General features: G+C 41.0%; 1 protein-coding gene across 13 annotated transcripts in view; it reads right to left on the bottom strand.

Annotated features, from left to right (window-relative positions):
- Positions 1 to 27,621, bottom strand: part of TENM4 (teneurin transmembrane protein 4) — a 1,435,480-nt gene that overhangs the window by 128,080 nt on the left and 1,279,779 nt on the right. For all 13 annotated transcript variants that reach the window (XR_004406800.2, XM_032990906.2, XM_032990916.2 and 10 more), the window contains 2 exons: positions 24,187 to 24,387; positions 5,139 to 5,324 (listed from right to left, as the gene is read on the bottom strand). Coding sequence is in view for 12 of the 13 variants with exons in the window: in XM_032990906.2 (XP_032846797.1) it covers positions 5,139 to 5,324; positions 24,187 to 24,387 (387 nt within the window). In the remaining variant the exon portion in view is untranslated. The remainder of the gene's footprint in view (positions 1 to 5,138; positions 5,325 to 24,186; positions 24,388 to 27,621) is intronic.

Genomic DNA, 27,621 nt, shown 5'->3' on the forward strand with positions numbered 1-27,621 from the left:
GGCATCACCGTCTGCTTGGACAGTGGCTGAAGCCTGGGAATGCATCTCTTGAATTTTAACATCCAGAGCAGCCCAACCTGCAAACTCAGGCAGCAGTCATTGTGCAGGTGATGGCAGTGGAGGCAGTTGCCAACACCAACCATATGTCAGTTATATGTCAATGTTATCAGGTAATTTGAAAAACAATGGGGGCTTTCTGTGGAAATATTCCATGGTAGTATGACTCTTTCTTTAAACCCATATAGTCTCATTCCCATGTTATACTTCTGGCATTAAAATATCATCTTATTATCTACAGATACCACTTTGGAAACCTTGTGGGCATGTGGGACATGCTGAGGAACTCTGGAGGGGCTCAGAAGAAAAGCCACTTTTCTAAGGTGTCCTCTGCACCCAAGGGCACCGCACTCAGCCCCATGTCACCACCCCCTTCCTGGAAGCCACTGGCCCTTCAGATCTTCCATGGGGGCAGCTCATGTGAGCATTTTTCCGTTTGAAAGTCCTCTTGTTTCACCTGCTTGATCTAACTTGGTTTGATTTGTCTCAAAAACGTTGGGAAGGATCATATGCACATTTCTCTTGGTTCATAGAGAGGGAAGAAAGAAGTGGGAGGTGCTGGGGGCAGGTGAGAAATGCTGGGAGCAGAAGAGAGACGCTGAGATCAGGTCCTTGGGCAGGACTTCTTGCCCAGAACACTCTCCTTCTGCATTTTCTAAATATCACTTTTCCCTTTATCTTCCCTGTGGGGTGAAGTAGACAGAGCCTCAGTGAAATCACTGGAGTTAAACTGAGATCACACAGATTCGGAGAGGAGAAATTAGCTGTTCATTGCTGAACCAGTGATGGCACAAGCTCATGCCACAGGGGCAGGGAAAAGGACTGTCTTTGAAGTTTATCTGTGCTTAATATTTACTGTTAAATATGCTGCCAAATGACTTAAGGCCAGATTACCTTCAACTTGACACAAAATCATGTCAGAACAAAGCAGCAAGCACGTATTTTCTACTGCCTGGTATAGCCACGTCCTTCTCTTGCCCAAAGGTACCCATCCCAACCAGGCAGGGTGAGTGCCAGAGGGTCAAACACATCTCAGCTCCTGCTGTGGATACGCCTGAGCGCTGCAGAGCTGTGACTATCTGCTCTGTTGGCCTGGGGCTAGCAAGAACCTTCACCAGACACTGGTGGGCTTATTTTGTGTTGCGCTGCACATGGTCTGAGCTGCTTTATGGATTTAAATGGCACAAGTGATGTGTTAGAAAGCTGGGGAAAAGAGACCTGGATCCACCTGTAATGTGCCTTGTCTGGATTCCAGCTGCTCCAGCAAAAACCAAGAGGCACTGATTACAACACGATTACAGAACATGTGTGATTATTTATGCAAGAAGGCTGATGAAAGGCAAACTTAAAGGGGAAGATTTCTTAAAAATCGGAGTTTTGCTAAGTAAAACAAAAAACAGCCCGATGGCGCCATAAGCAGAAGCCCGTGTGGGACGGGCTGTTTGTCTGTCTGTCTAGGCACTTGTTATTGCACACATCACCAGTGCGTGCTGGGACCAGACTTTCAAAAGGAGTTAAGCACGTAGCTTTTGCAGAGATCAGTGGGAATTAGGCACTGAGGTGCTTTGAAAATCCTGCTAGGTAGACTGTTGTGCGTTAATAGAGCTAACTGCTGGTCCCTCAGTGCTCTGGAGACCCTGTAGTATTCAGGTGCAGCAACTGAAATTGAAGAGATGGCTTTGGTCTTGTGTCCAGACTGTTCAAGGATGATGAACATCCCAACTCCACCACACAGGGAAGCCCACTCTGCCATTATTTTTCTAAACTATCCTAATATGAATCAAGGGATTAAGGCTTGTTGCTGGTAAAATATCACACAGAGAGATTCACCTCTCAGATACAATCTCAGTGCAAGGCCCATGTAGGCAGGGTGATGTCTCCCTTTGCATCTCTGAGGTGGTTGCACAGCACCTGGGGCACTATCCAGGCCAGAGCATCAACTGTATCAAATTTGAGGCCAGACAGTTATGGCCCTCAGAAATTCCTGGAGTTGTTTACTAAACCCAGGAAATTTTCTGTGGTGCCAACTGTGAATCAGTCCCACAGAGTATCCCACCACAGAGCTGAGTTATAATTTGGCCTTTCAGAGCCTGTAGTAAGAGGCTCTATTTCACCTTTAAATTCAACGCTCCTAAGCCCTCCTGTGCTCCCTGGATGTGGTTTGGGCCAAAAGAGGAGAAAGTTGAATTCTTGCAATATTTCTAACTGGGGGCAAATTTGGAATATGCTGGAGGGCCCACCACAGAAGTCTTGCATTGTGGCTGTTGTCATGACTTTTTTTTCCTTTAAGAAATTAGAGTAAATCAGTTGAACCATTCTGCTGGGCTTCAGGATTCCTTCAGTTATATGATCAACTTTCTGTTCCATTCTTTTGCCTAGATGTGCTAAGTTTGATGAACTAGGATGATGAATGCAAGCTTCTGCATCAATTTCCTGGTTGGGAATTAACTGGGGTTCCTCTAATGAAATCTCTGGATGTGAGCAATCAAGCTAGTATACATGGTAACACGACTCTTTGTATGAGCAAACAAAATTAATCCACTGGGATCAGAGTTCCCTCAAACACCGTAAGAAAGAGCCTCCTATGACCTACAAAACAAAAGGATTTCTTACTCTCAAACATGCTCAACGGGAAATGGAAGAAGTGTCCTTTACTTGTATCATCCATTTCTAACATGTTACCTGCACACATGGCAATACTGTTAAAGCATCACTTCAGCAATGGGGTTTTATGCTTGTCAGTGCTAAAGCAAACCGGGCCATGACACAGACATATAAGGAATTACTGTTAACAGAACAAGTTGCCATGCAGGGAAATTACACAAGGACAAGGGGAATGCTTTCCACATACTTAATGTAATTCCAAGTCAATGTCCTTTCATCTGTGCCAATATAACTAGCTTATTACTTCTTCTAAAGCTATTCAATTTTCCTGGGTATTTATGACTTTGCCAAATCTCCTTTACATTCTACACAATTATCAATGAAATATTCTGTAGGAAATACTGTTTACATCTTCAGAGGCATGAGACTATGTACAGATTTGTTGCTAAATCACCATGCAAGAAGATGGGGGGTGGGGAAGTGAAAAGAAACAGAATTGCTCCTGCACTGTAAGTATTAAAGAATGAATCCTAAACCAAGGCAGCACTGCAATAGGAAGGTAGCACCACACAAAATGACAGTGTGCAACAGTGAAATCTCGATGCTGACTGCATTGCAGCATTGGCCTTTCCCATGATAGCATGGATTCTTTATACTTAGAGTGAGGAATACTACAAATAATGGGGTAAATTTAATTACTATGAGAGATAAAAGCTTGTTCAAAAACAGCCCAGGCATATCAGGCGTGTGGAGAAGTATGAAATATCATATACTGAACTGGTGGCATTTTGGTTTTGCAGCAGAACTAATAAAATGGCACTAAGAGTATGAATCAGACTTTTTTTGTGCATGAATGACTTTCACATAAAATTGTCCCCTGGATTTGGGGCCTTTAGCTGAACCCTTTTTTTTAATCCCTTTCATGAATCTGTGTTGCTTTCCAAATCAAAGTGCTTGAACACAAGGCTATAAAATAATATTATAGAAACACAGGATTCCAATTAACACAGGACTGCTCTCTTTTCACTTTAAAGTCATTTGAGAGAGGGGGTTTTTTAATCCCTTCTTCATGAAAAGAAATGAAAGCTTCTAGGGACATAGAATGCAAAATGTAATGTCTAATGAGACAGAGGAAGTTTTAAGAGCTAGATATTTTTCATTAGGGGATGCATGTGGAGACTATAATGTGGTAGGGTGATATTAGCATAAATAAATGATAAGTAGAATTGAACCACATATATGGTTTGTACCATTACCCTAATGCTGGAATTAAAATATTGTGATCAGGCTTTATTTCCTGTCTGTCTTCGTGTGTGCAAACTTACCTGGTGTTCAAGCAAAGAAAGTGATGTCTATACATAACTAAGTTGATAATCCACAGATAACTATGCTGACATTTTCCCAGGTATTGCTACTGGCTAATTTTGACGTCGTATGATTTATTTGTATCATGGCATAATGAAAGCAACATAGAAGTAAATTTTCTTATCTTTAAAAGAAACTGATTAAAACAAAATGACTGAAGGAGAATTCTCACTCTGGAACAACTCTTCTAAAGTTGACCGATTTTTTTCAGGTCCACACAGGCATTACTGAGAGCAGAACTGGATTCACTAATTTAGTTTCCCATTAATGTATAATAAATGCTATCTGGGGAGTTTTAATGCATGACTATGGAATGGGGACTAAAGTGGTTGAACGCATGACAGTCAGAAAAAAGGAAGCATGGAAAATGCATCAAGGAGTTAAGTGAGATGAAAGAGGAAGGTAAAGCCAAGCCAGTTCATTAATGATGCTGCAAATTGCTTAAAGTGAGAACTGCACCTCTTTGCACGATTTTGGCATATTGGTGGCACCTATTAATAACAATAATAGACATGACACTAAGAGCTCAAGATAAGTGCCAGGTGCATGAGCAATACAGAACCAAAGAGAGAGGGAAATTAAATGGTTAGAAAGGTAGCAGAGCAAACAAGGTATAAGCAAGTCAGAGTTAATTACCAGACAGAAGTCATCTGACTGTAGGTTCCTCTTTTATACTGGTAAGCAAAGTGGCAGTGCAAATAATGGAACAAATAAAAGGAAAGAAAACTTCAAATCAGATGCATGTTTCTGAAAATGCTGTTGTGATAGTAGAGAGAAGTCTTGCAGGCCACAGAAGGACCTTTCGAGAGAGGCAAAGTGGATGTTTTTAAAAGCATGTAGCTGACATTTGACGGCTCGTCTCTATGAGATCAAACACCACACAGGTGTACTCCACATCTGATAATAAAATATATATATAGCCATGTTATCAACAAATGAAAGGACATTTTGTCTTGATTCTACATGAAAATGTATGATGTCAGAACTTGAAATCCAAGAACAAAGGTGCTCATGCTACACTAAATCACACATATTCAATTAAGCATGCGCCTTTTCTCCTCCCTGATCATCAATTATTCTTTTAAAAGTAGTCGGTTTTTCTTTCTCCCTACCAATAGTGCAGTGCTCTCCGTTCCAGCCCGGGCTGCATTCACACTTGCCATCCCGGCATGTCCCGTGCTCATTGCAGCGTGGGTGACACGCTCGCTGATCACAGGCTGTGCCCATCCATCCCTCCTCGCAGCGGCAGGTGCCTCCGACACAAATGCCATGTCCTCCGCAGTCTGCTGCACAAATCTCTGTGGGAGAGGAGAGAAGAGAGAGGAAGGGATATAGGTGGAGAGAAGGGAGAGGGGAAAAATCCAGAGTGTTATTGTTAAGAAAAGCAGCCACACTTCACTACCTCGCCTTACGGGGCAATGAAAGGAATTCCTGGAGCTCATAACACTAATCCTTCCTGACAATAAGAATCTAATAAGTATATTACAAAAAAGAGATGGACATGGATTGCAGAGGTCTGCTGTGATTGATTCTCCTATTTGCTTTCTAATTCTCTTGCACTCCTCAAGCTTTTGTGATCACCAAATCCGAAGGGGAAGGCTTTTCCAGTAAGCAGAACAAAAGCCAAATTTAATTATAATCTGGTTAAGTGTGGAAACAATGTGCTGATAAACTACTGATGATAAAGTTAAGTGCTGGCAAAGCCTGCTTATGGTTTGTTAAGCCATAGTTCTGCGGATGGGATTCATTAAAACTCTTCTTCTCTCTTTAAAATTAATATAGAATATTTCAATTTATACTGAGTCTGCACATCTGCTATGCCCCTGTTCTCCCAGAACCCCATTAAAAATCCCCTCTCAGGCATTTGGAGGTACCACCATGCTCTTTCTGTGAGCTACATGCACTGAAGGTGATAGGATAGTGCTTGTTCCCAAGTCTTACTGGAGTTCATGGAAGCATGGAGCCACAGCTGGATACTTCAGTACTTACCTCCAAAAAAGAGAAGAGCTAAAAGACATTGGCTTTTCAAGGGTGCTGCCCTTCTCACCCTCAGTGAGCCCCAATGGGCATAAGGACACAGATGTGTCTAATATTTTTGCCCAGCACTAGGTTTTTGGCTAAAACCTGGCATGCCCTTAGCATGAATTTGGAATACTTCATGTTTTCATCTGCACTGTATTTATCTGGAAAAATTGAGACTTGGTGGGGAACAAGTACCCACAAGTCAGGTGTTAAAATGCCTGTTATCACTATTACTATAAAAGACTGATTTCAAGGAAAAAAATAAACCCAAATACTGATGTGGTGTTGTACTATAGATGAAATGAATCTATTTCTTCTTCACCAGGCACATCACCTGCCAGCTCACTTTTGATCTCTCATAAGCCATGACCGCACTCTCCTCTTTTCCATCAGAGGACAGGCAAATCAGACCGTATTTCAGACTGTCAGGTCTTCCCCCTTCTCTCTGACTTCTGCCTGGTGCTTCTAAATTGGATAAAATTTTCCCAAATGTTTTGGACTCAAGCCTTCTGCTTGACTGAGCCATTTGATAGATTTTACATAGTAGGGACATAGTTCCCTTTGGGGATAGTGGAGAGAAGATGTGAACAGAAGAACTGCTGAGCAGGGCTGGGCTGGAAGCACAGAAAGGGGTACCAGGGTACTCTGCAGAGCACCTTTTTTTCTCTGTTCTGCCAGCTATGTACCCCCAGAATAAATATCTCAGCCACTAGCCCACCTCCAGTGCATCTCTTCATGCCTCTGAGCATATTAAGTGCAGGATTCAGGCCTCGAGCCTTGTGGTGGAGGGGTGACTGGTATTATACAAGACATTTACTCTGGATCACTGGCTGCACATAAAATATTCAAAACTACTCACCCTGCATTAACATCACACCTGACTGAAATGCAGCCTTACTTAAGTTGCCTTTAGTATTTTCCTAATTAATACTGACAGTAACAGGAAGCTTGGGCTGATCAGGGACTTCCGACCTGCTCCTGATATGGGACTGGAACATCCACTTCAACTCCAGGAGGAGAGTTTGGCACCACAGGAGACAGCTGCAAGGTCTTCAGCCCCTTATGCTGAAATGGATTCTTGTCTCCAAGGATCAGAGAGTTCTTTAGACAGTGGTAACTATGATAGTAACAGTATTAATGCTCCGCATGTCTAGAAAGCACCTCATTTTCCAAAGGTGACATGAACATAGTATCTAGTTCCTGATTACTCTCCAGCTCAGGGTGGTGGAACAGTTTCCAGTTGAACTCCTTTTGCTGCAGTGCCTCTGATGTCTCCAAACCCTCTCAGACATTTAGTCCTATAAATTTATGAAAGAACTTTGGAGTTCAAATGTGCTTAAGACACTCAGGAACTTGTCTGTTCCATTTAGAGTCAAACTTGCAAAAGTATTTGGGCACCTTGGGTGCTGAAAATGAGGATGTGCACATACCACTTGCTGCCTAAATGTAACAGAATCTAGTGTAAACTTTATTGGAAGTCAGTAGAAATTACACTATCAAACATGACTGAGGAAGGACTCTTGAGTTGCTGTCAGAAGTTTTTACCTTGCATCTGGCATTGAGACACTGATTTTCACAGCTCCTAGATGCGAGGGAAGTAATACCATACCACAGTGCCCATTATGAACATAAGGGATGGGCAATTATCGACTTGCTAAGGGGATGGAGCCCAGCAGTGTGTGTTTTCTACCCCTTTCTCCAACTGCCAGACTGCACTGCAACAGAGTGTGGGCTGGTTAGGATGGTATGTGAACACACAGGACCTGCAAGTTAGCTAATGTAGCAATAAAGCTGCACTAAAACAAAATAAAAATTGGCTCTCCTTGGCTGACCTGATGAACAAAGTCTGGGGGAGGATAAAGGAAACAGCAGATAAAAATTAAAAAGCTAGATTTATGGTACTAAAATTTCAGCAAGCTGAGAAGAAATGCCTTGAGAAAGTACAAAGTCTGAGACTGCTGGTATTGCAGCTCAAACTAGAAAAGTATTGTAGCCTCTGGTGCTTCCCAGAAATCTTTCACCATAGGGCTACTCTAATGTTGGACTGAAACCACTCCTCTGGTGACTGCTTTGCATTCTTTATTCATTGGTGTTGAACTTTGCACCTCAGAATACTAAATAACATCATTTTTATTGCTCCCAGTTTACTAAGAAATCCAGAGAATGGCAGCTTGGTTACTTCACATCTTCATTATGCCCTCTTTGAGCTTCAGAGTCCCATCTCTAAAATGGGGATACCACTGTTATCCTCAAGCCCAGTGATGTGCACTGTGAATAACCTCCTCTGCTGCCAACTGCAAATCTCTGAAATTCCAAAGAGACAAATATCTCCAGTGATGGACAGGAAAACTGGCATCTTATAGGACTCAGCCCCTTGTGACTCCAAAGTTCATGTGAACATCTTAATGACTTTATTATTATTTACTTAATATTTTAGCTTTGGTTTGAGAATATTAACGAGTCTGACTGAGTACTAGTGGTTATTTTTTGATGTTAAGATGTTATTTCTGTTTTCATGGGTCATGGAATCATAGAATAGTCTGGGTTGGGAGGGACCTTTGCAGGTTCAACCCCCCTGCAATGAGCAGGGACATCTTCAACTACATCAGGTTGCTCAGAGCCCCACCCAACCTGGCCTTGAATGTTTCCAGGGATGGGGCATCTACCACCTCTGGGCACCCTGTCCTAGTGTCTCACCACTCACACAGGGAAGAATTTATTCCTTACATCTAACCTAAATCTCCCCTCTTTCCATTTAAAACCGTTACCCTCCATCCTACCCCCACCCCCTGACCCAGAGTCCCTCCCCACCTTTCCTGTCCCCCCTTTAAGCCCTGGGAGGCCGCTCGAAGGGCTCCCCGGAGCCTTCTCTTCTCCAGGCTGAACCCCCCCAACTCTCTCAGCCCAGCCTCCCAGGGGAGCTGCTCCAGCCCCCCCAGCATCTTCGTGGCCTCCTCTGGTCCCGCTCGAGCAGCTCCGGGTCCTTCTGCTGTTGGGGGCCCCCGAGCTGGCCCCAGCACTGCAGGGGGGTCTCCCCAGAGCGGAGCAGAGGGGGAGAATCCCCTCCCTGGCCCTGCTGCCCCCCCTGCTCTGGCTGCAGCCCAGGGCACGGGTGGGTTCTGGGCTGCGAGCACACGGTGCTGGCTCACGGGCAGTTTTTATCCACCAATACCCCCAAGTCCTTCTCCTCAGGGCTGCTCTCAATCCCTTCATCCCCCGGCCTGTATTGATACCAGGGGTTGCCCTGATCCAGGTGCAGGACCTTGCAGATAGAGTAAACAAGGCATAAAGAAGTGAACTCACGGGTCTACAGGAATATGTAAACTCTGTGACCCGCAGAGGACCTCCTAGATGTCCTGATATCCAGATTTGTGTCCTGTCAATAAGACAGGGAAATGAAGCTCATAGTAGGTCAGATATCTACTGGTTGGTGGTGGAGGAGAAAAAAAAAAAAGCAGAGACAAAAGGAAGCTATTTGAAGTGACAGTCAGAAGCCTGCTTGGAGTCATTTAAAGGTGTGAAACTAGGATAATGGAGTGACATTCAAAAATGGTGAAGAGAGAAAAAAAAGCACTATCTGAAAGGCAGAATCTCTGTGGAGTCATTCCTATGAAAAGGGATAGAAAACCCACTGGGACATTTACATCTCGACTGAAATATTTCTCAGACAACATGCTGCCAAGGAACAGTTTTTCACATGCGGGCCAGGGACACGCACTGCATGATCTAAACCAAACAGATCTTATGCTGACCCAGAATGGGAATGCTGTGAACATTTTGGGTTTCATCTCCCACCCAGCTGAGACCCCAGCCATACCACCACCCACACACGCAAGAGAGTGCAGGTTCCAGGTTATGAATATATAATTCATATATAATGGATATATAAGGTGGTTTGGATTCCCAGGCCCCAAGAGCTGTAATAAAGACCCTCAGCTGTGAAAAACACTTGTGAAGCAAACTACTTATGACAGTCTCCCTAAAACGTAGTTTAATTATTTCTGACAGGGAACGAGGAGCCAGGAACTCTCAAATCTAAATCTTCCATTTAGCTGCCAGTTTAAAGATAGATGGGAACCATACAATTTAAATAGCTTTACAACACACATCCTGCTGTACGCCCTGGCCCTTTATAACATGGCACTCTTAAACGCTCACAGGTTTCTAATGGGTGATTAAATAGTCAGAATAGCTTTTACTTTTCTGGTGGCACTCAAAAAAAATGATAAAAATGGATTTCAGATTAAGTTTCCACTTAAATACAGGTCTTTTCGGGCAGCTTAAGACGACTAAGGCTGATTTACAGAAAAGGGCAGGTGAATCATTTCTTCGTCATTCAGTCCCAGGGACAGAATTTGCCACCTCTGTTCTTATTGCAAGCTGGATTTTTTTTGGTACCTTTCCCAATTCTGTTGTTAAAATTAGAGGACATGATTAGCTACCATCTGAGCTGCGTGAGCAAATGAGAGGGAAAGCTTTCAATTCTATTACAGTATTCACAGACTGGCCAGCTGCACTATATTGTTCCTGCCTATTTAAGCTTAGTTAGAACACTGTGCTTGTGCATAAAAGACCTGACTGTTAAATATTTTCACACCAGCTGTTCACAAAAGGTGACTAAATATTTCCTTTAATCTTTAATCTCTTCCACTGTTTGTATGAACAGCTTAGCCATTTCTTATCCTTTCCTAGAGGTGCATTGTGTTTTACTTCATCTTGCCATGCAGCTCTCAAAGCTGCCTGTAGCTCCTTGAAGGAAGGGGATCTTCTGGGCAAACGTGGTGCCCAGTTCTAAGAGCAAATATGAGGCTTATTGTCCTCGAAAGGTACAGTCAGCCCATGTGACTGTGTGAAATACCTGGACTTCACTAATACCCTGTATTTTGCTCTCTGACACTTGCACTTACCAGAGGGCACTGATAGATTTTAACTGATTCATGGATGAAGGGTTTTATCTAAGGAATCAAGTTCATTTCTACTCTACCATCTGAGTTTTCTCCATGTTACTGTCTAGGATTGGTGTCTTCCATTGCCTGGATTTCAACTCACCTTATGTCACACTCTTACCTGAAGAACTAAATTGAACCTAGTTGCCTTCTGTGGGTCAAGGAAGAAAGACAGGTAGCTCCAGAGGTCAATTCACCTAAAACTCTCTCATAGAGACTTTCTGGAGCAGACTGTGGTCAAGGCACTGTTGAGTTTTGGGTGGTTCATCCAGGGGTTTCAGGTGCATTGTAAACATTATCCTTGGGAAAGGAAAATGCCATTCCAACAGGATTCTGGTTATTCTCCTTGCAAATAATCAAAAAAGTAATGACTCATCTTCAGTTTCAGGACTTGCTCTATTCCATCACTGCTCACCCCTAGTTGAGCCAGCCTCAACTGCCTGTTGGCTAGTTTTTAGACAAATGGATTTTTTTTTCTCATTATCCCCTCATGACTAAGCGAGAGATTTCCCTCTGGTCTGTAAAGTCTGCCTCAGAATTCCTCAAGGTTCTTTTTAAAAATCCTAATCCACCTTGAAACCTATCCAAAATCTTAACAGTGGCTGCTGATGTGCCTTAACTTCTCCATATTGCATTGACAAAAATTGTACTGTAATTTTATTCAACATCAATCGGCATCTCTGTGTCTTGTTGTTCACTTAAGCTTAAGAATCTCAGCTATCTGAGGCCAAGATTATCCTTTTTGTTCTGCGTTTTCCCTGTGCCAGGTGTAATGAGGTCACAGTGCATTAGCAGCACTTCAGAAATAAGAATACTAAAGCAATTACTCATACAAATAAAAACCTTGTACGTTAATCTTTCTTTCTTTCTTTGTTTTTTTTTTTTTTTTTTTTTTGCATATTCTGCTAAAAATTGACCCAAATATGATCCCTTAAGAATAAAAAGTCTGCTATGTTGCCTTTGATATTTCAGAAGAAAATCGGAAAAAGAAACCTATCAAACACTAGCTACCAGTGTAATGCTTTGTACATGGCCCTTTTTAATTGATGTAACAGACAGGGTGGATTCCAACACAGGAAGTGGCATAATCTAGAATTTCATATTATTTGCACATTACATTAAAGAATTGGGTTGGGAAAGGGATAATGATGTCAATTTGTGCTTCATTTATGGCAAACCCATTTTTACATGTTTACCCCTATCCCCCCAAAATCCTAAAACTGGCTTGACAACAGTTTAAAGCTTTCCATCTTAGAGAAGATCAATGCAGATGAAAATTTTTCTTTAGCATTCATGTGATGCAGAATCAGAGATTTAGCTGCTTCTGACCTGCCTGCTAAATCCTTTAATAAATACAGATTTATTTAGTGTTAAAATGTAAGATCAGGTGAAATTGCTCAGACCTTCCTGAAAACTGGGGCAGTTCAACTGACCTCCCACATATTAATGGAAAGTTTAATAATTAAAAATCTGTCTTAACTGGTATTTTCCCATTTCAAATTGGCTCATCTAAGGCAATTTCCAGCCTCAGACAGATTTTTCCAGAAAAGATGCACAGAAGAGAGGCACCGCACAGAGTTAAGAGGCTGAGTTTAGTGAGGAGCTAAGCCTTGTTTTCACAACCTATATTTGCTTTAGAAGGCAAGCTATGGGGAATATCTGGGAAAAGCATCTAATACAAATATATGGATGGAGAAAACAGAAGGTTCATGATTGGCATGATTTAGATAGCAGTGAAAAGCTAAATACATTCTTCACAATGAAACGCATTTTGCAGTGTTATGAAACTCTCATTTATGTGATTTGATAACTCTGTAGTGACATATGAGCTCCTCTGCTGGAACTGAAGAAGACATAAAGCTCATTAGCTTTTAAAACGATTCTTTTTACAAATGTTATAAGGAAAGGTTCAAATCATGGAGCAAGACAAAACCTGAAAGGAGAGGTCTGAATTTTCTGTCCTTGACAGTAACAAATCTGTAGCACAAAATCCTCTGAAAACCATCCCATTTCAGTAGTGACTGGGGAATGGCTCTGCAACTTATGTCAGTGTCACTAATTGAAGGTCATGTGTTTTTTCCTTCAGAGATCATGTCCTGAAAGAAAGGTCTGCATAATTTAATGCCTTCATACAAATAATCTGCTTACCTATTTTTAAAGTGTACATCAAATATGTAAATATTACTAACGTAGAAATAATAATTATTATTTATGTCAATAAATATAAAACCTGTTTGCTTTTATAAGTGCAGTTAAACTTCTGGTACTGAGACAACTGTCTACTCCACTCAAAGATCTCAAAGCATTTTACATAGCTCAGCAAACTGAATATATCTGAAAGGTAACAGTTATTTCTTTTCTTTCCATGAATGAGGAAATCAAGATTAAAGGATGCTCTCCAGAGACTGAAGATGAATCTATCAGCTTTGCTATCATCCCTCATCAGGAAGAACACTGACCTTTGGTGATGATTTTGAAATGTGACTCAGGGCACCTGAGTTTTCGCTCGATGAATCTGAAACCCTGAGGGGCATCCTGGAGTGCCTGCACTGGGGAACACACATCCTGCGCACTCAACCCAGGACACTGCCTTACAGTGTGACCCTAACCAGGCTACCTGAGTTGGCCTAAATGCTCATTCGTGCCAGGCTCTGCGGAAGGAGGACTGAGTACTGGTCTTTGATACCTTTGCAGAAGGGACAACTTTGCACTTGCAGAAAAGACTGGGTATGCTTAAAGGAGGTATAAAACATGTGCATGTCAGAAAAAGGAGAGTTTTTACTCTAAGCAGTTGAGCTGGCTTAGCTGTCTATCTCTAGAAGAGTTGGTGGAAATCCCTAATAAAAGAAAGCACCCATCTCTGGCCCTCAGCTAGACACAAAAGATTAACCTCACTTCAGCCCTTTCCCCCATTTTCCACCTGGTATTTAGTTTTTTGCTTGTATAAGCAGCTTTGTGTTTAGCTGAAAGGGCTTCTTCAAATCCTCTTCCAGGTTTCATCTCTCTCTGGAGATTCAAATCAGGCATCTAGGTGGCTCTGAGCTGCCTAACTTGGAGATGAAGAGTCCACAGAGTAGCTGCTCACACGGTGTTGAGCAGATCCAGGAGATCTGTCCTGTAACAGCCCTGGAACCCACCTTCCATCTCTAAAATGAGTAATGAATTAATTTGGTATAGTAATATATTTCAACTGATGTATGTCTGTCCTCCAAGACTGAGCCTCTTACTCTGTAAACATAGAGCACCTAGCACGATGGGACTTCTGGCAGTTCTTGCAAGAAATAGTTACCGTAAGAACAGGAGCTGCCATTAGCAGCTGTCTCTTAAAACAAGATGGGGATGTCTGTTAAAAAGAAATCTCACTTCTAAGTGCAATTTCAGCATGTTTCATATTTGCATAAAGGTTTTCCAGCTCCTGTCTGAAAAGTTATAACTCTGTGAGATGAAATTCCATTAAACTGGTCTGTTGCCTTTTATCAGTCTCTAGTTTCTACAATATTTATATCCTATTTTTATCCTCACCTTAAATGCTAGGGACTGACCATCACATTGTGTCTAAAGCATCTCCTCTGTAGCTGTGATTTACTTTTGTGGTCGTGTCAATCTTCCCTTTATTTATTATTCTGAACTTTATTTTAAACTGTCTCTTGCTCTTGAATAGCAGGACATGAAATGCCAGGTATTGATGGACTTCAATCTTGGAGCTGAGATTTGTTGAATAAAAATAAATATCCCAAAGTGCAGGATTATGTTTTTCTCTTTGATGCTTAATTGGATCTCTGTGCTTTCTGGGATGCGAGTTAAAGCTTCCTAGCGAAGAAACAATTCCTAATGTATTAAATAAAGTTCTTAACAAGGATTCTTCTCTGGACTAATTTTGATTTCCTCTCTGTGTCCATAAGGAGATAATTTGAGTGTAGAAAAGCCTTTTGCTCATGCTTATAGTCATTAAAAAACCCTAATTTCTTTTCCAATTCTGTACAGTTTGGTTTTGTCTAAGATAAATTCAACAGAGAATTTACAAATGTGTGTGCTGAAGTAATCACAAGCTAGATTTGCTTGGGATTCCCTTATTCAGAGCTTGGCCTTACGATACAGATAGTCCCAACATGTTTTCTTTTTTCTTCAGACAACGCTGAGCCAGGGAACTTTTATTGTTACTAACCTTTTTCAAAAGGAGACAGAGAACATATATGAAATGTGCTGGGCTGACATATCCAGAAGTTAGATGTCTATCTACACAAATGGGTTAAAGCAGCAGCTGCTTCAAAAGCTTTGTGTCTGCTGTGCTGTCCATATACCTCAACACTGGTGTGGAAAGATCACCTTTATGGAAAAGAAGCAAAACTCTCTCCAAAGCCCTTTCAAGCTTTCGTCTGTCAAGATCATTAGAAAGGTGCTCATTTGTGCAAATTGTGATCATAGTTTTTGGAGCATGAACACCTTGCATCTTGGAAGGGGGCAGAGAGGCTATACTAAATCCAATGCATCTGCCTCAGACATCTTATTAAATCATGGACTGCTGGTCTCCAACACACACTGATCCACTATATGACAAGCAGTGGTCTCGTTATTTTTCCTTGCTCCTTTTTTATGTTATTCTGTTTTACTGACTTGTAGATTATTTTCCCTATTATTTAATCTCAGCCATTCAAAATTAGAATGAAACATGATTTGATAGAGCTGAAAACATCCAATAGACCTTTGCAGAAACTCTAATCACGATGAGCTCCAGGTGGGGCAGAGTGTAAGGTCCCAGTCACAGGAGCCATCCACCAACATCAGCGTGGAATTGACTGAACACAAGTGAAGAAGCCATGGCATGGAACCTACACCCACCCTTGCTGAGCCAAATGGATGAGGTATGAGAGGACAGTCTTGATCCAGCCTAATCAAGGTAGATCACAGTCGGTGCCTGACTGTACACAAGTATCCACCCTGCTGATATTCCAGCAGTATTCTTGTTGAAACGGGATAATCAGAAGCAGAGGTCTAGACTCAGAAAACTAAGAGGATGTCTACACGGTCTTCTGTGAGTTGGTTACAAACTGATTGGCCAAACTTATTGGACATCACATATTTTCAGCTCAAAAGCTGCACAACTGCCACAGAGCAATTCTAAGCCTGCAGAAACATACACTGATTCCTATGGTTTTATGAGCATGACCTATTCCATGCAGTGACTATAACGTATCAGATTCTCAGCTGTCTTGACCAACTGGTTTTATCTCCGAAAGAACTTGAAGAACCAGTTCACATCACTCTTGAAGGACAGTAGACTTGTCCTTACTGACAGCTGAATTACACTTACTGTGAGAAAGAAGTGACTTAATACTGTTTAAAAAAGCAGCAACTTCATGGCAGATATTCTACTGTAGAGAAGGGGCTAAATTATGACTAGCCCCCATGTTGGCATGATGTAAGTCCAAAAATTGTAGACTCTAAGGCTTCTTCTTCCAAAAGCAGACAGAGAATAAGCCAAAATTTGGTCATCTGAGACTCAGAAGTTTTCAGTGATAGAAGCAAACTTGCTAATTGCTTAGCCATCTTCAAAACACATTATTTTAATGGTTAAACAAGTTTAACGACGGAATTTAACAGAGTGTTGTGGTGCTGTGAAACTCCCATTCTTCAAATTAGACAAGTTGACATGAACCCTACAGAGTTCAGTACATCACTGCTGTTTTTAGTCACAAAAGACGACAACAAAAAGCATAATTGATCCAAACAAAAAGAACTTTTGAGCTCATGGTGTGACTGCTGGGGTCACATTTGGAGATAGGAAAGAATGCTGAACTAAAATTGGCATGCTGGGAATTAGTCCTAATTGTTGTAGAAAACAAATAGCGAATGGAATAGTCTACCCAGTGCCCTTTGAGGAGGTCCATAAATTTGCACTGATGTTGGTACAGCTGATACAAGAGAAAGAAGCTTTACTCGTCACAGTATGCCTAAGGTCCGTGCAGACTAGGAATTGCTTGTTGCAACAGCGGACATACACTACTCTCAGCCTGAGACATGACCTAATCAGACCAAATGTTTTGTGATCTAATGGTCAGAGCCAGACTGATGATATCACCATTTCCACTGGTTTTGGCCAAGCTTGAAACGACAGCTAGAATGCAAGTTTTCTGATCCTTCAGTCTCTCCCTTGGTCATTGTATCTGACCAAGACTGCATGGACTGCTGCAAACAGTCAAACAGCTAGAAGCAAGTTCCTAAACACATCCTGAAGCTGACAGAAGTTTGATGGATCTCTGGCTGGCCAGGGAAATGTGCTAAGACAATTTCTCAACTATGAGATTGGAAGTAGGAATCCATATTTGAAACATAAATTGTATTTTCTATCTTATTGGGAGTTTTCTCCCTCCCGTTACAATGTCCTTTTCATCTGCTGGCCACAAAGAGATTTGGACCTTAGAAGAACTGAACTGACCACAAAAATAACTACATCCCATCTCAACTATTACCTTTTTTCCCACCGCACCAGGGTCTCCTTATAGACATTTTCAATAAACAAAGGGAAAGGGAGTAAAAGGGTATTAAAATGAAAGCCTTCCTGAATACTTTTATTTCAAATGTTTTGGCTGTTTTTAGTCTTTTATTACATTTTTAATAAAAAGCTTAGACGATTTTAAAGGATAAGTTCATCTTGGCAATGGGTAGGCTAAAATCCGTACATACAATCCCAACTACATGAAAAACTTTATGTTTTGTACTATGATAGTTCTTGTTAACACTGTTGATCCTCTGGATTCACTTATTCCTTCACAATTCACAACGCAGATATCTGCCAGGCAGAGCCTGTGATAGCCTTGTGTAACAGCACTGGGCTGCACATACTTTATTCCCCCTGAGAGAAAACTTACTTCTCTCCACACAAATAAAATGGGGAAGATCACAAGTTCACAAATCAGCATGTTACGGTTCTGCAAGGCTGAGGATGAAATCCCTGCTGGTACAAAACATTTTCTGGCCTTGAAAGACTGTTAAAGGACTGAGTTAAGGCCTTCAGGAGTGGGTTTGCAATTTCAGTATTAAGCCAAAACAGATTTTGATGGTATCTTCTGAAGCCTAGCTTTGAAGATCCTGTGTTCCCATAATTTCAACTGGCCCAGACTAACATTTCTCACAACACTGTAAGCGTAGTGAGACGAACAAGTTACAAGCTGAAGGGAGAAAATTCAAAGTGGCTTTTGATTATATAGCTGTGCCCGATAACTTTTTCTTAAGTCATTAAGATCTAAAATATATGGATTTTCATCAATTTCAGGTGTCGTATCCTGAGGTTTATTTCTCTTGTGCTTCCCCATGTGTTTTAAAGCTAAGAAAAAGACAAATCAGTGATTTCTTACGCACTGAAGGGGGCCCTAGTCTGTAGGAAGGTACAAGCCTGTATCGTGTGGCAGATGATGTAATATTCATCTTTTACAGAGACGTTTTTACCCCTTAATGAAGAAAATAATGGTTTAAATGAGGAACTGTATGAACATTTTCCAAGGATGGGTTTTTATTTTGGTGGCCTTGGGCATGACATGAATTTAATATGAGATTTTGTTTTGTAAGGTTGACATCAATAAGCCCAAGGAAATAAATTTTTATCACACATGTTGTGTTAACCCTGGTGCTGTTTGACCAATGATGTTGTCTGGTAAGATATGACAACTGTGTTTCTGTGTATTTGTATGTGTGTGTGCATGTGTGCAATAATATTCTGCACAATTCCTGTTGAAAAAAGAAATTTGGAAGGTAAAGGCACATTTGGTCTAGCTTTCCTCTTTAAAAGTTCATTCTTCTTGGTCTCCTTATCTACTAATTGGAATACAGAAAATATGCCTATTTCAAGGAACTGTACAACTCTGTGGTGAGGAACTCTGTTGGGTGCTACCTGAAAGACTTTCTCCATTGTTAATTTATACAACTAAATTGGTACTAAAAAATTCAGTCATTACCATTAGCTGATACAGAATCTTAAATCTAATCATTGTTTGTGAACGGACTTGAATTGACCCATACTCCTGCGAAGTAAACAGGAGTTTTTCCATTGACTTCAATGAGCTGTGCAGTAATTTATAAGAATATGGCTTTCCTGCAGTCAGAGACATGGATACACACACCATGCTGGTTTCATTTTAAATCCAGATTCTCAGTCTACCAAAAACAGTAAAGCCATCGAGGTCTGTTTTACAACTGGTGGGTAAATACCTGGTCCTCTGCTAGCCTTATGGATACCCACGCTATTCCCCCACAGTTCTTGGAGGCCAGGGATGCCTAGGCATATCTGCAAGTACTGTGATCACTACACAGCAGTCTGAAGCCCCTCCTAAGCTGTTTTTAACCGATCACACAGGTTAAGAGGGGGTTTCCTATTTTTTTACGTTAAATGCCACAGTTCTGTAATTGCCTCTCTCCTGAGGAATATGTGATCATGATGTCTGCTGAGCCTTCGACGGTTATTTGGCAGAACTGAGGATCTCTTAAAAGCTGAAACCCAGACTGCTCTAAAGTAACATGAAGTACCCAAATAAGAAGGCAGCTGAATCAATGAGGAATCAATTAAGCTCTCCTTCAAGGATTTCCACTTAACTAAAATCTAAACAGCCCTCTGCAGAGGTTTCTCCTCTGTAGAACAACTATCCAACTAAATTGGTAATGTCATGGGAAGCCTAAAAGCAGGAGGGGATGGCATGGAACTGGGCATGAATCCAAATAAATTTTTCTTCCTGTCTACTAAAGACATATATAACATTTCTAGCCGAAGTGTGGCCAGGATGAGTGCTGCAGTGCTGGAAATCCTGAGGAGACATTTGGTCTGAAACTCTGCTCCTGTCCCAAATGACAGGCACTCTGTGCTTTAGAACGATGCCCAGCTGACCTTTAGGTTCAGGGCATGAAACCTGTCCTTGACTTTGGCATTCTCTTGGATCAGCCCAGGCAGTTCATTCTTTATTTCGAGATGACTGCTTGTAGCATCTGCATTGACCTGGTAGGTGGGATACTCTCCCAAGAAGTGAGACAGCAAGTCCAGTACTTTCTCAGACTGAGGAGACACCTTCTGTATGTGACACAAAAGAAATTTCGGAATATAAGGTAGCTCTTCAGTAGACAGCTCTAGACAGTGGGATGTCTCAGAAGTTGAGAAGTTGTTCTCCGCAACACTGTAGTAAAGTTAGATAATCTATATTTGCTTAAGGTAAATCATAAATCCCTAAATATATTTGTGATCATAGACTTTAGCAACAAAGTTTGGCAGCAAGTCACTGGGAAGCAGTATTTCCTCCCTGTCACAGAGGGGGAAAAGGGCAGTCATAAAGTTAAACAACATACCCTCAGAAAACACTGTTAGCAGCAGAAGTGATGAGAGAAGATAGGAATAGGATCAAACCATTAGATTTCATGAGATACGGTCATGTAAGCTCAGCCCTCTCTCTGATCAGGCATGCTCTCCTTGCCTTTTCAAAACGTGAAGTAAAACATAACTTCTAACTTCTTTATTGAGTTTCAGATTCCAGTTCCCAATTCTTATCATTAAATGTCCAGCCCATGATTTTATATCTCCATTGCCAATTTAGGACCACCATATACAAAGTACTGTTCCTATTACTGCTCTTCTCCAGTGTACTTTTAAGGGTCTGAAGTACTGCACTGGATGTCAACCGTGCGGAAAGTGAGTCATTACGAATGACTGATTGAGAAGGAATCCTTATCTGTACGCAGGTCAATGTACAACCACTGTCAACTGCCCAGAAAAAGTCAGTACACTTATTACTCAGAGAACATAATTTCTATTGCTGCTTTATATAATAAACTTTCTGATGATTCTAGTGAATATTATGCATGTCAAGATGTCAACCTTGAAACAGAGAACACTGTGAAAATCACTGATTTAAATTTGAGGAGAGTGAAGACAACACCAGATAGCTTAATTCCTTTAAGAATGATTTTGCATCCAAGCATAATACTGTTTTGATGGGCCTGGGATTGTACCGATGCATCAGTGAGATCCCTCTGGGAAATGGTGCATTCCCCAAACGCAGATAACCTGACTCACTTATTCATTTCACTGCAGTCAGCAAATATGTCTTACAGTGGGTGGTTTGTTGCCCCTTGATTAGCCAGAAATACTCGGTCCAGTTTAAATAGGTCAAGAGTGAGACTGTATCACATACTAAGTTCTGTTTCATGTTGCAGCACAGGTCATTTCCTTCTTCCCACAATACTCAGACAATAAGAGGTTAAGAGAGCTGCCCTATAATGGATTCATTAGTGGTCAGAACTTGGAGAATGAAGTCCTTTGCTCGGGCTCGTTAAGAGGTGAAGGGAAATAGCACGCCAAAAGCCAGGGATACAGAGGATCTGTGATGGCAGACCCTGGAGAAAAGGGGTCAGGATGAGTGGTTCCTTAATTATCTTTATTGTATTAAGCATTGCCTTGGACTTTTTAGTTGAACTGGGTTATAAAGGACCTTTTTGTATGTTCTTGTGCAACAGTACTAAGATGCAAAAGGGAAGGGATTTAATTCTCCAATGAAGAAATCAAAATGCCGCTTTTGCTGCTCAGTACAAGTTATATCTGGACTTACCTCTGAACCTTTATCTAAAAGACTTTTTTAATATTTGATAATCTACCATAAAAGTGCATACTGAGGGAAAGGGGATCCTAAGGAACTGGCTCTTGCATGAAAGGGCGAAGAATGTTTAAGAAGCATTTTTCCAGAGTGAGAAAAACCCCAAAAACATATTACTTCTTCCTACAAGGCAGTGCAGAGTAGAATTCACACGGAATTGAATTGCACAGCTTGCCTGTGAAGACACAGGCTAAATGGAAAGACAAAAAGATAATATAAACAGGAAATAGAAATCTCTGTAATAGTATTATCTTGTGAAAAACTAAGGGTTTTAACCAGCAATCTGTGTTCCTCTAAGATTCCCACTAAAGGAAGGTGAAATCTACCTACTTAGCTGAAAGACTGAGTTTAAGGTGCGAAGAGAGTCTACTTTTACTTTCTACATATGACAACCCACAGACATGAATCTAGCTGCTTCCATATGGACCGATAGCTTCTAAATGAATACAGCATTTCAGATAGGTATTGGTATTGACTTCAAGGCATTAAGAACTGGAAAACTCACTGTGCCTCCTCATTTTCTGTTCTGTATTTCCAGATGATTACACTGTTCTCAGGGTCTGCTTCTCAATGTAGTTTATGAAAGGGGTTGTCCTTGGCACTAGCCCACGTAAGCACAGTCCTATAGATTTCACTGGGACTGAACACAGTCTTGACTGCTTTCCTAAGCTGAGGTTGATTTATGCAAGTACTTAATTCCTTCACTTAATAATTCTTCTCTTCTGATTGCTCCTGTTTTATAGGACAATAAAAATCTGGCCCCTTCAGTCCCTTCTACAGAACCTCCACCCCACTGGGTTGGGCAGTGTGTTGTTATGTGTACCAACATGCTTGCTCACTCTATTTTAATCATGCAAGAAGAATACCGCAAACCTGTGAGTAAATCTGTCTTTCAAATCAAGTCATCAATTCAGTGGAAAGGTCCAGGTTGGACATGGAAGTTTACAAATCACCTTAGCTGTGATTTTAGCCGTAAGGCACAATAACCTGAATGTTACAAGCAGCTCAGTGAGAAAAAAGGTCTTGGAATGATGCTCAAGTTTGTCTCAAATAACCTCACACTGCCGAAAAAAGTTTGCACTAGATGCATTTATAAAAGCATTATAAGGAAAGCTTATAAATCACCTGTACATGGCCCTGCAGGTTAACAAAGGGAAAGTGAACTCTGTTTGTGTGTAGAAATGAACATTTTTCTAAATCCATCCCTGCAATCCCCAAACTTCCATATAAACTCAGGATAATGACTCAGTCACGAACTATGCTACAAAATCACTAGAAATACACTACTACCTTTCCACTTATGGTGGTCTTAGAAATGAACTCACAGAGTATGGAATTGAAGATGTTAATATGGGGAAAGGAAAAGCCTGACACAAAATTTATCCTCCTATCAGTGCAGGAAAGCTTCCCTCCCCACATCTGGAAAAGTTTTGATCAACTTAGTTTTAGCCCCAGGCTAGTAGACCTCTTCTTTTGCTTGTTCTTCAGCCCGATCAATTTTACTTTATGACAAGCTTCCTAACATCTAACCTGAATGATGACTGTCAAAAAGGTTTTCTTTTTATATCCCTTGTACCAGTTTATGCAGTTTGCCCAATCCTTGGAAGTTACTCTCTTAAAATACTTGCTGAAAATTCGTTTCATTTCATTGCCTACACTGAGCTGCCCTGGATTTTTGGCCTAGTTCCACCCCAGCTGTGCAAGTTAAAGAAGCTGTTATTGCTGTGGTCTCTTGTTCGTGAGTACAATATACAGCACAAAAGCCAAAAGATTAACATTCCATAGGTTCTGACTACTTAATGTACTATAGCCTTTCTCAGTATGGCATCTAAAAGCTAACTGTATTTGGAAGAAAAGAAAAGGCTCCTGAATAGTTTTTTTTCAGCCTTCATTTCAGATACCTGATGCAGATTTTGACTAAGTTGCCCATTCAGCTCAGGAATGAAGGAAGGTCACAGTTTCAGATCTTTACACAAAACTGCCCATAAAAATCTGTCTTCTTGGTAGGTGCCTGTACTATTAAATACTTCTACTCAGTTAAGTTGCTTTTCACTTCATAGAGGACAGCACTTACAGTCTTTCAGTATGAACCTCATGTGACATTCATCCTCCTTTAGCTGAGCCTAGAAAAGCACAGCCTTTAAATTCAGAAGGGAAATGAGACCTGAAGGATTGCCACCTCTTCCTTCTTGTTTACAGCCACGTAAAGAATATTTAGTCATCTCTTAAAAATCAAAACAGACCCTTTGGTGGCTACTGGGATTCATCAAGAACGAACACCAGAACAAGCAGCTATATGTAGACCATCAATTACATTCATAGCAATATAATGAACAATAGCAAGCCTAGGTGGCTTTAATGGGGTTATTTATTATATTACTCTATGCTCAGCAATGGAAGCAGAATTATTTATGTAGTTGAGCTATGGCATTTCTGCTTCCAGTCATGCCCTACATGTGCTTTACTGGAACACATTTGTAGCACTTTTTTTGCAGATCTATGTCTGAATATTTTACAAAGTTTAAATAAAATAAAAAACAACAGTAAGTCACCGTTGACGTTACCGATTGAGCAATCATGTCCGGTCCAGTTGGGATCGCAGCTGCAGAGTCCAGTATCGGGGAGGAAAGTCCCGTGACCAGAGCATTGATCCAAACAAGTGGCTCTTGGGGTCTCACAGTTTGTTCCTCCCCAGCCAACAGAACAGTGACATTCTCCTCGCACACACACGCCTCGTCCCGAGCAGGTAGGATCCATGCAGTCCACTACATGCAAAAAGGAAGAGGAAATAGGCAGGGAAAGCAAATGGGAATTTCTGAAAAAAAGTTATCACACATTTATCCACACAAATGTATTTACATAGTATCTCAAGGCTCCGACCAGAAAGTAAAGCCCCATCGGGCACAAAACAGATGCTTCACGCAAGAAGATAGTGTCCCAAAAAGGCAGTGAGACCTAAAACACTGACATGAAAAACAGAGAAAAATTTAATTATGAAATCCATTCTTTTATCCAGGCCTACACTAATAAATGATCTTTCTAGTAAGAACAGGCTATTATCAATTAAGAATAGAATAAGAATAATATTCTCTTGTACACACATTGTACCTCCATTTATTCTACTAGAATAACCTAAATTACTATTGCTAATGAATTCAAAGCTGAGCTCTAGTTTTCTGAGAGAAAATTTTACATAAAGATTCAGCAGAAGTTGATGTCCTTATTCAGCAAAACACATGCTTAAATTGAAGAATGTGCTGAAATCTATACAGGTTTCACAGACGCTTACATAAATTTCACGTTAAACATATCTTTAGACAGTTTTCTGGAGTAAGGATTAAAATAAAATCAAGTATTTTTTGACACTGGTGTTCTTCTGGGTTTATTTTTGATCAATTAATAATCTTTTTTAAATGTTGGTTGCTTTTTTTTTTTCCTCAAAGAGGCACTTTCTTAACACGATTGGAGACCATTCAGTTAGCTGCATGGTATAGCAATGTGCACCAAAAGACCGAATGTACTGCTGCCTGATTCCTGAGTTATGTGTTTTGTAGGCAACTGTCAGCTCCTCTGCCCACGGGGGAATTTCACCCAGCGATCGAAAAATATGAAACGCACCAGACACCCTCCTAAAAAAGGACTGGAGGAGTCGATCATCTATTTATATATAAATGCTTATAGGGCAGCCTACAGAAATTCTTCCCATCTCTTGAAATGGTGTGTGGCAGTGCCCTGGGGATCAGTGACAAGTGTCAGTCTGGCTAAGCAGTGAGGGGAAAGCTGTCCAGCTCCTGGCTCTAAAACAGAAGAGCAGAACACAGCCACCACGCACACAGCAGGTTTGCAGTTTGTTTTTCTCCCCCCTGTAAAAGCTAGTAAGAATCCCAATGACCTGTTTAAGATCCAGAAACCTTAAAAAGAAACACGACAGCTGCTCTGATAATTCCCTGGATTCTCAAAACCTTCTCAGGCTGACAAGTAATGGCTCAGCAATTACTATCCCAAGGCATGTGAGAGCATTTTCTGTTTTGTTTGATTCCTGGAGCCCTGCTCATAGCTGGAACAATCCTTGAAAATTGTAAGAGGCTGGAAAGGATAAGTCTATAAATCTCCTTCACTGTTAGCGAGCTGGGAGCTAGGGTGCCAATTTTAGCATGAGACTCTTGAAGACCTGGCCCTGTTCTTTCTCAGCAGTAATAAGTACGAAAAGGACTAAAAAACGGACTAGCAGCCTCGTACGTTCTCAGCAGATGGTTTGAACATAGAGAACAAAGATCACAGGCTAACTGACAAGAGGCTACCTCCAGGCAATTAATCATCCCCTCTGAAGGTCAATTGGGAAAAAGGTGAGTTTTACAGGGGGCTCCATCACAGGAGGCAGACAATCTGCTATCTCAGCTCTAACACAGACGATTATAGGAGGGGAATGTGCATGTCAGAACCCCCCATTTATCATAATCCCAAGGCCATTTTTCATGTTGAAATGAGCCCTTTCAGAAAATGTCACACACAATGGCTACTTTAATCTCAGCCTCACTAGCTGTATCTCTTTAGGCTTTCTGCACCATCGGAAGGGCCCTGGGACAGGATTATGGGCTTCTGCTTTCTTCTTAATCAATTGCTTCGTGGATTTGGAGTACAATGGTATACTTTTAGGGAGTTCTGCTTGACAAATTTAGCTGCTCAGCTCTGGGAGAAGCAGAGATGGGGAGTGGGGCCGGAGGGCAGAGCTGACAAAATCTAGTATACCCGGGAAAAGGAAAAAAAAAAAAAAAAAAATAGTTTTGCATATATCTGTGTTTCTGCTTGGAAAATGTCCCAAATGGTCTAATTCCTGGTTGGAAAATGCCCCATTTATAGTTCAGCCTTGTGCAGAACCTTTGCCAGGGAGATAAATCATGCAGCAAGCAAGGTTAGTGCCTCTTCTACACTTTTCCCCAATATGCTTCATGCTTCATTGGTCACACAAGTTATTAAGCTGATTCGGTACCCAAAGAGTAACTTCTCATTTTTCACTGCTTAAATTTGCTCCCCTCCCTTTAATGTCTTGCTGGCTTAGCCCATGCCTTATAAAATATAGGCCAATAAACTAAGGAAGGAGAAAAGAAAAACTCATGTAAGATTGTTGGCTGATGTTTTATAAACATTGCTGAACTTCTATGGGGGGAAAAAGAAAAGACAGAAGAAACCCTGGAATGAAAACCCATTATAAACACGGACTAAGCAGTGAAGCTACGAGAACTGAGAAATAATAAAAAATAATCAATACCAGATGGTCCTTCTTAGAAGAGAAATTAAAAAGTAAAAGCAATTTAAAAAATAGTATAAATCAAATTTTTTACTAGATCTAAATATATATATATATGTCCTCAAGATTTCCCACATGGCATATTTCTGAGTTACTTCCCCCCCTCAGAACACAATGCAAATTATGCCTTGAATATGAAAACCAAATGCATACTTGGAAAAATACTAAACAGCTCATAAGGAAAATCATGTTCTCTTTGTTCTTCGTTCTTTTTCAAGTTTTTACCTAGTGGGATTGACACTGTCCCCTGCTACAGTGATAACGTAAAATAACTGAGTAGTGTCTGGCTCTTCTGCTTTAAACATGACCAGGGAAAAAAATGTTCCTGTTACAAAAAGGGCAAATCTTATTCTGATTTACACACATTAAACACTTCTGGCTGGAGGCAAAATCAGGATGAAAAGTCATTTCTGTTTATCCAGTAAAGATATGAACTAGTAAATACGAGCTCTATGGAGATGCTTTAGAGATACTTCAGTAGTCACCGTCTTTGGGTTTTGCATGCCCTACAGCTTCATTGAATTGTGCTTTCTTAAGTCAAAATAAAGCTTTCTCAAGGGATAGCTTTATTGTTATAGAGCTGATACTGTCTTCATCGCTAACATTTACTGACACTGAAGCCATGTTACGTCAGAGATGTCCCACTCCAATACGTTTAACGCATCAAAAGCATTGCTAGATTAGATGGCAT

The sequence above is a fragment of the Tyto alba genome, unplaced genomic scaffold (genome assembly GCF_018691265.1).
Source record: "Tyto alba isolate M040663 unplaced genomic scaffold, T.alba_DEE_v4.0 Super-Scaffold_2, whole genome shotgun sequence".
NCBI classification, from domain to species: domain Eukaryota; kingdom Metazoa; phylum Chordata; class Aves; order Strigiformes; family Tytonidae; genus Tyto; species Tyto alba.